An 11,513-nucleotide genomic window follows, 5' to 3' on the forward strand; every position below is an offset into this window, starting at 1 on the left:
GCCAGTCTCCAATTTCTGCCTCTGCCTCTGCTCCGTGCAGGCTTGGCTGTAGAGTGATGCTGTCTGGAGGGGCACTATAAACGATTATTGGGATTGTCCTGCCATCTATTGGTGAAAATGTGAATTACAGGTCCTGAGAATTGTGCCACCGCATGTCATCATTGGCCCATGATTCACCTGTTGTCCTGTGTGTGTGTGTGTGTGTGTGTGTGCGTGTGTGCGTGTGTGCGTTTTAGGTTTCCTACAGACTCTTTGAGGACACGGGACTATTTGAGACGTTTAAGATCCCTGTCAGGGAGTTCATGAACTATTTCCATGCTCTGGAGAACGGATACAGGGACATCCCATGTGAGTGGGAATTATCACACACACACACACACACACACACACACATATTTGAATACTTTATTTGGGTTCACAGTAAAGAATTACATCAAAGAAGCCAAAATATAATAACAGATAAACCATGAATTCAAGTAGCACCGTCTTCGCCACACAGCTGAGCTTCCCACAACAGCTGACACAGAACAATAGCTGCTTCGCTTTTTTCTTTGGGACGCTTGCAATTTGCAAGCCACATACTGTCTGGTAATGCTGCCAAATATCAGTATTACCAGCTGACACCTGAAGCCAAGGCCACAAGTAAGTGTGACTAGGGGCTGGTATTTTAACAGTTTTGTTAAAAAGGCTGATGTAAAGATGGAATGAGCAGCCTACTTCTAATATGGTCAACTCTCCTTGGCTTTCATCAACAACAACAATGTCAGGTATATTTGACACATTAGAAAAAACCTTGTCATCATTCTCACTGAGCCAGCTTGCCATGATGGAATGCTTGTGAATTTTAACTGTTGATAGTGATGCCTGTCTAACTTCACGAGCAATTAGGTCAACAATTCGGTCATGTCTGGCAACCTAAAGGCCTTGTATGCACGGCAGCCATTAGTGATATGTGCCACTGGTTTTAATGTGCATTGGGGTGCATAATACAAGGCTCATGACTTGCAGAAAGCAGAGTTGTAGGTTATACTTAGATGGCAGAACGTGTAACCTTGCTTTAACATTAAAGATAAGTAAGTCCAGAGCAGCAGCAGGGGTCTATCTATACGTTTCGACACACCTTCTCATTCAATGGTTTTTCTTTATTTTTTATTCTTATCTACATTGTAGATTAATATTGAAGACATCAAAACTATGAAGGAACACATATGGAATTATGTAGTAAACAAAAAAGTGTTAAACAAACCAGAATATGTTTTATATTTTAGATTCTTCAAAGTAGCCACCTTTTGCTTTGATGACAGCTTTGCACACTCTTGGCAAGGTGTGTCGAAACTTTTGACTGGTACTTTATACTATAAAATGTATGCACTCACTGCTTTGGATAAAAGTTGCTTTGGATAAAAGCCTCAGCTAAATGGCGTATAATAATAACATATAATAGCAGCTAGCAGCATGTTTCCTCCGCAATGTCAGGCGAGTCCAGTGTTGCAGTAGCTGCCTCTGTCTTATACTGAGGAGAGTTGTCTTGATGATGAATGCTTTAGCTCCTGGGATGTTCCGTCATGGGTGACTGTAGTTTCCACAACAACACAGGGGTCAGTGACCCCTGCATCAGATGAAGACATTGGCTGATTTGTAGGTTAATGTGTGTCCATTTGAACTCCACTCCGATCCAGTTACATAGGTCTCTTTTAGATCCGACCAGTCCAGTCCAGTCCAGTCCAGTCCAGACTTCAAAGCCCACAGCACATGTGTCTAGTTTCCCATTGATCTTCTACTTGAAGCCCAAAAAGTTGTCCTCTGTGTCAGTTGCCCGTGGGAGTGTCGGTCGATGAGCTCATAGTTATGGTGTTATTCCCTAGATCCACTGATGTTATTAATCCCTCTTTGAAGTTTATTCCTATTTGTGAATATCATATATTCAGTGCTCATGTTTAACGAATATTACAAACATTTTGACGAGTCAACTGAGATGAATATCGTCAAAACAGACTAAACCCAAACACACCATATGCCATGACTATTATTAACCACAAGGGGGATGTATAAGCTTTCTGAATGCAATCACACCTCTATTTTCCCTCTACCTTCACCTGTCCTGGTCAGTGTGCTCTCACACCCCTGGTGGTGTGTTTTGGTATGACACCCTCCTCTGCCTCCTCCTCAGACCACAACAGGATCCATGCCACAGACGTGCTCCATGCTGTGTGGTACCTGACCACCCAGGCTGTGCCAGGCCTGCCCAGCCCGGGGGCCGACCATGGGTCAGACTCTGGTGAGGACTGACACACACACACACACACACACACACACACACACACTGCCAAGCCTGCCTAGTCTGATGACGCATCATACAGGGGAGACAGACAGACAGACAGACAGACAGGCACGGACACTTGCGCGCACACGCACACACACACACACACACACACACACACACACACACACACACACAGTGGCGCGGTGCATTCAATATGCAGATCAGATAGGCTTCTGAGAACGCTCATTCCCATGAGATCTGATAACGTGGATTTGCACACTTCTTTCTGATACTCTGATGAATAGCTTTTTTCATAGGAATCTATCTCCAGACAAACCCCCAACAGTCCAATGTCAACAGTGTGGTCTTAACTACTCTTTACACAGGCTGTCTGGCAGATGGCCTAGTCTGATCTCAGGGTCACCCTTGGGGAGAGCAGTGCACTCACTGGTCTGTCTGTCTGTCTGTCTGTCTGTCTGTCTGTCTCCACCCCCCCCCACCCCCCCCCCCCCCCCCCCCCGATCAATCAATTATGAAATCTCATCTCATGTCTGGTTCCCAATTACACACTCTTGGGGTTACCTTAATAATAGTGAGTATTCATGTATCCTTAATATGAATAGAGGGTATGAATAGGGTGCCTAGACCCAAACCTAGAGACGGGCTGCAATGAGTGCAGGCTTTGGTTCCATCCCAGGACTAACACACTAACACATCTAAGACGTGTGTGAGAGTTAGCCTGGAACCTAAGCCTGCACACAGTCTGGCCCCTGTAGCTCAATTCACGTCCTCCTCTTCCAACCTTACCCTGTCTTCTGTGTCCCCAGACTCGGACAGTGGCAGCGGCCACGCTGGCCTGAACCCCAGCCATACAGGCTACCTGGCGTCCAAGATGAGCTCCATGCTGGAGGAGGGTTACGGCTGTCTGTCTGGCCTCATCCCAGCGCTGGAACTCATGGCTCTGTATGTGGCTGCAGCCATGCACGACTACGACCACCCAGGCAGGACCAACGCCTTCCTGGTGGCCACCAGCGCCCCACAGGTAACAATATGGATGGATGGATGAGTAGATACAGTATATAGACAGACAGACCGATACAGACAGACAGATACAGGCAGACTGATACAGACAGAAAGATACAGACAGACAGGTACAGACAGACAGGTACAGACAGAGAGATACAGACAGAGAGCTGCAGACAGACAGATACAGACAGACAAGTACAGACAGACACAGACAGACAGACAGACAGACAGACAGACAGACAGACAGAAACCGGTACAGTATCTGGTTGTGAGTACCATTTAATTCTCTCTGTCTCCCCCTGTAGGCAGTTCTGTACAATGACCGTTCGGTTCTGGAGAACCACCACGCCGCCTCGGCCTGGAACCTCTTCATGTCCCGTCCAGAGTACAACTTCCTGCACAACCTGGAGCATGTGGAGTTCAAGCGCTTTCGCTTCCTGGTCATCGAGGCCATCCTCGCCACAGACCTCAAGAAACACTTTGATTTCCTGGCTGAGTTCAACGCTAAGGTGAACATATCTAGCACATCGAGTAAACACTTCTAGTAATCATTTCTAGTAAACACTTCTAGTAATCACTTCTAGTAAACACTTCTAGTAAGCACTTCTAGTAATCACTTCTAGTAAACACTTCTAGTAAACACTTCTAGTAAACACTTCTAGTAATCACTTCTTGTAAATGGCATATATTATTAATGATAATGTAGCTGATAATCTGTGTCCCTACCATGTCTCTCCATTCAGGTGGGTGACGATGGCTGCTCGGGCATCGACTGGGCCAATGAGAACGACCGTCTGCTGGTGTGTCAGATGTGCATCAAGCTGGCAGACATCAACGGACCGCTCAAGTGCAAAGACCTGCACCTACAGTGGACCGAGGGCATTGTCAACGAGTTCTACGAACAGGTCTGTCTCAGCGCCACCCACACACACAATGCATAGGAGCTGATCATTAGCATCTGTGAGCATTCATGAGCACTTGTGAGAGGCAGGGTTGGAAGCTGGATCTCCCATGTGGAGGACACAAGCATCTACAATTAGGTCAATTAGGCTTCTGGCATTACGACTGCCAATGGCCCCTGGTGTGAGCATTGATTACTTTATCTTATGATGACTGTTGGATGGATGATTCACTTACTTAAACAAATGTATTTGTTGTAAGTCGCTTTGGATAAAGGTGTCTGCGAAATGCCATAAATGTAAATGTAATTTATTGTTGTGGTTTCTTCAAACAGCCATGCTCCACTCCACCTGCATGCACTGTACGCTCAATTCACAATCTATATAGCTCTCTCTAACCTGGTCATGTCTCAATGTCTCAAAGTCTGACATTCAAATACACCAACAAATGTAGTACTAAGAACCATGTAGGAGTTGAGAAGGAGCAAAGGTACAATTACATTTTTCCTTTGCTGATCATGGACTCTCTGAACCATCACATGTTCCACTTGTACAAAAATAGACAAAGCAGAGCACTTCAGGACTCCATCACAATCCTGCTTTGTAACAAGACATGCAGGTGCCTGGCAACGGGAACCACTGTCCAGTTACAGTGCTTCTGATTGGTCAGAGACGGAGGTAGTGCCTAGCAACCGCTAACCGCTCCTCAGGAAGGTGGACTCTGAGTATGTGGTGTCCCTAGCAAGTGTGCGTCAAATACAGTATAATTCATGCTTGTCAAAATACCATCTCTCAGAACTCTGTACCCTTGCAGAGAATTGCAATTATCATGATGATCATAATGGGTTGAGAATTATTGAATTATTATGGACCATATTGTGCACTGGGTGAAAACATCATTTGACATTTAGAATGATATCCATTCTACACTCTTGGAAAAAAGGTTCTAGTGAGTACCAAAAAGGGGGTTCTATATTGAACCCAAAAGGGCTCTTCAAAGGATTCCTCTACAAGGACAAATCAAAGAACCCTTTTGGAGCCATTTTGTCGAAGAGTGAACCCTTTCAACTTAAAAATGCTGGGGGGGTAGGGTATAGCACACAAACACACAGACACCAGCACTAATACAGGCACCCATTTATTTAGACAGCATGATATTAATATGCGTCACTGTCCCACAATATAGAGATGGTTAGTTTAGATATCAGGAATGGAAAGAGTATCATTATATATTTTATGTTTCACCGTCTGCGATAGGAACACGTCTGTAATCTGGACTGCTCTCTGATTGTGAGGGAACACATCCAGCCTCTCCGCTACTATCTCTTGGGAGCCCTGATTCTGCTGTCTCACTCCAGTGCTCACCCCAAACCCTTCTGTTCAAATGTCACCGCGGCTTCACAGAGTGTCCTTGGAGACAGAGAGAGGGAGAGGCAGAGCAAGAGAGTGTGTGCGTGTGCGAGTGTGCGCATGTGTGTGTGTGTCTGTGCTTGTGTTGTGCATGTCTGTGTCTGTGCATGTCTGTGTCTGTGCTTTTGCTGTGTGTGTGTGTGTGTGTGTGCGTGTGTGCCTGTGTGTGTGCCTGTGTGTGTGTGTGTGTGTGTGTGTGTGTGTGTGTGTGTGTGTGTGTGCCTGTGTGTGTTATTGTGTACTGCAGAGAGGAGATGACCTAGATGTGTCATCTGTGACAGCTCTTATTCAAAGAGAGACAGCAACAGATCACAGAACTAAAGCAGCTGCACTCAGTCAGTCACACGGCCAAAACAGCAACATATCAAACCTGCACTGCAGCACTCCAAACTCTCACTGTAGTGGGGCTCTCTCAAGTATTTGAATGTGAGACCTATAAATTCACTGAATTCACACAATTCTATCATGGATCACCACACCGCAATTTTCAACCGTTGAGATTTCATTGGTTTGAAACAGGTGCGAAGGTTCATGAAAATGGCAAATAATTTAAACAATAGAAACTCATAAATGTCAGGTGTATCTTTCATCGTGGTTAATTTAGTCAGAGCGTTTCCTTCGTTTCTCTTTCAAGGATTCACCCCCAACCCTCTCCCCCCTGTCACCCTGTACTTCAGACTAACACCCCCCTCTCTCTCTCTCTCTCTCTCTCTCTCTCCACCCCGCTAACCTGTACTTCAGAGTAACACCCCTCTCTCTCTCTCTCTCTCTCTCTCTCTCTCTCTCTCTCTCTCTCTCTCTCTCTCTCTCACACCGCACACTCCGTATAGTCCACTGATGCCATCCCCGCTGGTTACCATAGCAACTGGAGACCTTGGCCGCTGTGGTCCGCGTCCAGCATTTAAACCGCAACGTCATCATAAACACACATACTACACTGCATGTCCCATTATACACCAGTATTATCATGTAAAGTATCCGTGTAAGTGTATAGATCCGCTTGTCAAACGGGGTACTGCACGACAAGCTGTGATGTTTTTGCTGTTTATAATCTTGACCCACTTTTTAGTTTTTATTATTCAGTGTCTGATCCCAGGCTGAAAGGAGCTGTTGCCTCACTAGATCAGACAGAATGAACTCTGTCTTTAAACAGTATATGTCGAGGGCTTGGTGCACAAGGGGCATAAGTGATATCATAATCTTATCAAGTGGTAAAAGGGAGCTGACTAAGATCTTACGCTGCATTGGAGGGTAGAAATAAGGGTCCAAACAAAGACTACAGTCGGCTCAGAATCAACAGGTTTTTTTTTTGTCACCTGTAAAATTAATAAAGATTATTAATTAGAATCAATGGCTATATTATGCTATATTCTATATAGCCATTGATTCTTGATGAATATAACTTATACATGCCTCATGAGCTTAGTTAACACTAGTCTTACCCTCAATCTGTAATGCGCTCCACATTTGACTGGGGGTTGAAATCTCTGGATAGTTTTAATGTTTTGAAGCTATCACTTTGATTTCAGTCCTTGCATCCATAGCTCAGTCTATTAAATTGAGAGTGGTTACATTTCTCCAGCCCCATCCTTCAAAGGTTGCAGGAGACATCTCAGCCAACCCCTTGATTAGCCACTCCATGGAGCTAATCACTATAGTTCTGCAGCAGTTCAACAAAGGTGCTAATTTTCTCACCACTACCATATCTGCATTTATCTAGCCTTCTTGTCTGAGCCTATGATTGGGTGAGCTGACCGGGAAAACAATCAAGCCTATGATTACCCTCAGATTGCTCTCAGACTTCTGACAAAGAACAGACTGAATCTGCGTAAATGTTTTCTCTCCATTTATACAGTGCTGCTTGAACGTTTGTTAACTCTACAGGGATGGTCATTATTTTTGTATGAAATATTAAAATAAACGTATAAAATCTTTATCTAAACCCCAATTCCTAATAAAGACATTACAAATAAAGGACACAAACAAAAAAATATGATATATTTTCATTGTATATTTAACGAAAGTGGTTTATTTAACAAAAACTCAGATTTCATGTGTGCAAAAATATGTGAACCTCTTCAGTTAATAGCTTGTAGCACCTCCATTAGCAGTGATAACTTGGAGTAAATGTCTCATATAGCCACTAATCAGTCTCTGACATCTGTTTTGAGGGATTTTTGCCCACTCCTCCTTACAGAACTTACAGCCAATTGAATGAGGATTGAGGGGTGTCTGGCATGAACTGCCCACTTCAGGTCCTGCCACAGCATCACGGTTGGATTTAGGTCAGAACTTTGACTTAGCCAATCCAAAACACAAAACTTCTTTCTCCTGAGCCATTTTTTGGTAGATTTGCTTGAATGCTTTGGGTCGTTGTCTTGTTGGAAGACCCATTTTCAGCCCAGCTTTAGCTTCTTGACTGATGGCTTGACGTTCTGTTCAAGAATCTCCCGGTATACCTCAGAATACATGGTTCCCTTAATAATGTGGAGTCGTCCAGGTTTAGAGGAGGAAAAGCAGCCCCAGATCTTGACATTCCCACCACCATGCTTGACTGTTGGGATAATGTTCTGTTGATGGTAGGCAGTGTTGTGTTTTAGCCAAACACAGTGGTTTTGATTGTGACCAAAAAGGTACATTTTGGACTCCTTTGTCCAGAGAACGGGCTTCCAAAATCTTCAGGCTTGTCAAGGTGGTCTCTGGCAAAGTTAAGATGGGCAGTTTGGTTCTTTTTTGACAGCAGAGGCTTCTACCTAGCAACCCTCCCATGAATGCCATTTCAATTCAGTGTTCTTCTTATTGTTGAAGCATGCACTGTTACCTGAGATGCAGCAAGAGAGGTCTACAAATCTCTAGATGTTATTTTTGGGTTGGCCTTTACCTGATTCATTATTTTTCTTGTGGCTCTGAGGGATATTTTGGAAGGACGTCCACTTATAGGCCGAGTTGCTGTCATGTTAAATGCTCTCCATTTGTAAATTATTTGCCTCACAGTGGACTGATGGAGCTCAAATCTTGTTGAGATGATTTGTTTGCCTTCCCCAGACTGATGTGCTCTCACTTCTCTCTTCCTGATGTCCTCTGAGATCTCCTTTCCTCTCAGCATGGTGTGTTTTACGTTCACCTGTATGGGTAACACAAAACTGACCAGGTTTCTTATCTCTATTTATCAGAGTCCCGCCCAAACTCTTTCCTAAAGATCTCTTCTTTGATTGGTTCATTTGGTACCCAATTATTTACCCACCTGATTCTACTTACCGACTTGATTTAACCAATGCAACTTGGGGTTCACTTATTTTTGCACCTGCACTAATTTCTTTATAATTTAGTTTTTCTACTACACGCATGATTTCCTCTAAACCAACACATGGAATTGGTAAATATAAACCTGTTATGTCAGATAAAAAAGACTTGGTTCTGATTAAATAAAGATTTCATGGTAAAAACTAAAAAAAATCTATAACTGCACAAGGGGTTCACATACTTTCAAGCAGCATTGTATACATATTTTATGTCTTCTCTCCAGATTCAATCTAGCCCTACTAGTGAGGTGATATTATGTAGTCTAGCGAACAGCAGGGTAGAGCAGTGAGGTGAGGATCGAACTCATGACCTTTGACTTGCCAGTCGACCACGCTAGCTACAGTGCTGCCCCTCGAGAGTTACAGGAACAGGGCCGAGACGCTAACGGCCCTTACAGTATACAGGGCTGCTACGTTATGTATGTACATGTATGTTATATGTTATATGTTTGTAATTGTATGTGACGTATGGCCATGTCTTGTTTACCTATAATGCACCACTCCAGGGGGACGAGGAGTCAAGTCTTGGCCTTCCCATCAGCCCCTTCATGGACCGGTCGGCTCCGCAACTCGCCAAGCTCCAGGAGTCCTTCATCACGCACATCGTCGGTCCCCTCTGCTCCTCCTACGACTCAGCCGCCCTCATGCCCGGACGTTGGGTCGACCCTGCCGACAGAGAAAGGAAGGAGGGAGAGGCAGAGGAAGAGGAGGAGGAGGAGGAGGAGGAAGGGGGAGAAGAGACAGAGGAGGACGAGGAGGATACGCCAGAGGAGGATGCGTCCACTAGTTCTGAGACTTCGCGTAAGTTCACAGCCTTTTTGAATCATTTATAATTTCATCCGTCCTAGAAGTGCTAAGTGATCTGACAAAAAAAGTAAGATTTGAGTGAGATCTAATATTAGGTATTTATTTATTTATCACATTGGGGAAGGAATGAAGGAAGGAAGGAAGAAAGGATCAAGGACTGAAGGAAAAAGGGAAGGAAGGAAGAACGGAGAGATTACTGTAGCTCACTGGTTTTGATCATGACCTTTACTGAGGTCATCTAAGAGTGTTTGGGGGATAGATTTGCCATGTAATATTTACATTCTATATGATGCACACCGATTTTGCATAAATATTGTGTCTTATTTATTCAGTTGTGAAGGTCTTTGGATAAAGTCAGCAATTAATTGAAGCAATAAGAAGGCACACTTTACAGTATTGCAGTACTGTATATGACATTTAGCAGACACTTTGATCCAAAGCGACTTAAATTACAGTGAGTGTATACCTTTTTTCGAACTCACTGTAGAGCCATGGTCTACCAACTGAGCCACATAGAGCCACTACACATGTCCTTATACATCATTACACCAGTGAAAGAATGTATTTAGCAGGTTATCACATTGTTTTATTTGATTTTATTTGATGTTATTCTGTCTTTCAGAGAAGCGTGTTGTCAAGAAGAAGAGTCGGAGGAGAGTGTTCTGCCAGATCACTCAGCTCATTCTAGAGAACCACGAGATGTGGAAGAGAGTCATCGCCTTGGAGACCCAGGACCAGGCCGACAGGGAGGAGCCCAACTGCCTCAGCAACTCCGCAGAGCCAATCACAGCAATCCACGAGGAGGAGGAGGAGCTAGCCAGTAAAGAAGAGCCAATCGATGGCCAGGAAGAGGGGGAAGAGGCGGGCCCTATAGAGGAAGAGGAAGTGACCCCCTTATCAGAGACTTTAGGGGGAAAAGAAGTGGAGCCAGAATGAGAGGATGACCTTTGAACTCCCTTGGAAACAGGAAACTGACTGAACGTTGTCTGAACATTTTTATCCAAACTAGACTCCTGATATTTGGTTGCCAGCACATCACTTAGACACAACACTGTAGACGTTTGGGGTAACATGTGCCTAAAGAAAACAGGGTGGAGGGAGGGGGTTGGGGGGTTTCTGAGTGGGCAGTTTCCATAGGCGGTTGTTGAAGGAGGGATAGGGTGAATGAGTAAGAAGTCGGGGAAGAGGGGATTGTTTGTGTCACGTGTGTTAAATCAGATCAGGTCCCCTTTTTTTTTTTTTTTTTTTTTTTTTTTTTTTTTTAATAGAAACCCTCTCCTCAACGGGGCGCCCACACTGCAATACGGGCCCACTGAACAGTCCCACTCGGCCCGCCAGTACCAGTACAAAACAGTGCCATGACAGTGGTCCCCAACCCACCTGTCACCCCACCCCCACCCAGAACCAACATGCACAAAGCAGACAGACCGGTTTATTTTCTACAAGCGCTCCTTCATGCGGACAATGAGATGAAAGAGAGGGGAAAAAGCTGTGTCCGGTGTGGCGCTTCTCAGTTCTCAGGGAGAAGGAGAATGAGGAGAGGGCCAGAGTGTTCGTGCAGCATCTAAGACACACACACACACACACACACACACACACACACACACACACACAAGCGTAGCTCCAGTGCGTTCCATCACAAGGAAGCAAATGGGAAATGTAACAAAGAACCCTGTGGCTTTGAAAAGCTTTATACTCACTCAAGGAAAAACATACTGTACCTAGATACAGCACACCGTGTGTCTCGCGTTTTTCATCTCACACTATGTTCCCGAACCCTGTGTTTTCTCTCACTCTGCCCTTTTG

At 44.6% G+C, this 11,513-nt stretch overlaps 1 protein-coding gene across 1 annotated transcript in view; it reads left to right on the plus strand.

Moving 5' to 3' along the window:
- Window positions 1–10,643, plus strand: part of pde3a (phosphodiesterase 3A, cGMP-inhibited) — a gene marked incomplete at both ends in the record, with an annotated part of 63,636 nt that extends 52,993 nt beyond the window's left edge. Inside the window, 7 exons of the mRNA XM_083691847.1 lie at window positions 237–348; window positions 2,171–2,278; window positions 3,091–3,305; window positions 3,595–3,798; window positions 4,033–4,194; window positions 9,407–9,701; window positions 10,330–10,643. Of these exons, the coding sequence (XP_083547973.1) occupies window positions 237–348; window positions 2,171–2,278; window positions 3,091–3,305; window positions 3,595–3,798; window positions 4,033–4,194; window positions 9,407–9,701; window positions 10,330–10,643 (1,410 nt within the window). The remainder of the gene's footprint in view (window positions 1–236; window positions 349–2,170; window positions 2,279–3,090; window positions 3,306–3,594; window positions 3,799–4,032; window positions 4,195–9,406; window positions 9,702–10,329) is intronic.
- Between the last annotated feature and the right edge of the window lie 870 nt (window positions 10,644–11,513).

Source organism: Argentina silus, assembly GCF_951799395.1.
Source record: "Argentina silus genome assembly, chromosome: 20".
Taxonomy (NCBI): domain Eukaryota; kingdom Metazoa; phylum Chordata; class Actinopteri; order Argentiniformes; family Argentinidae; genus Argentina; species Argentina silus.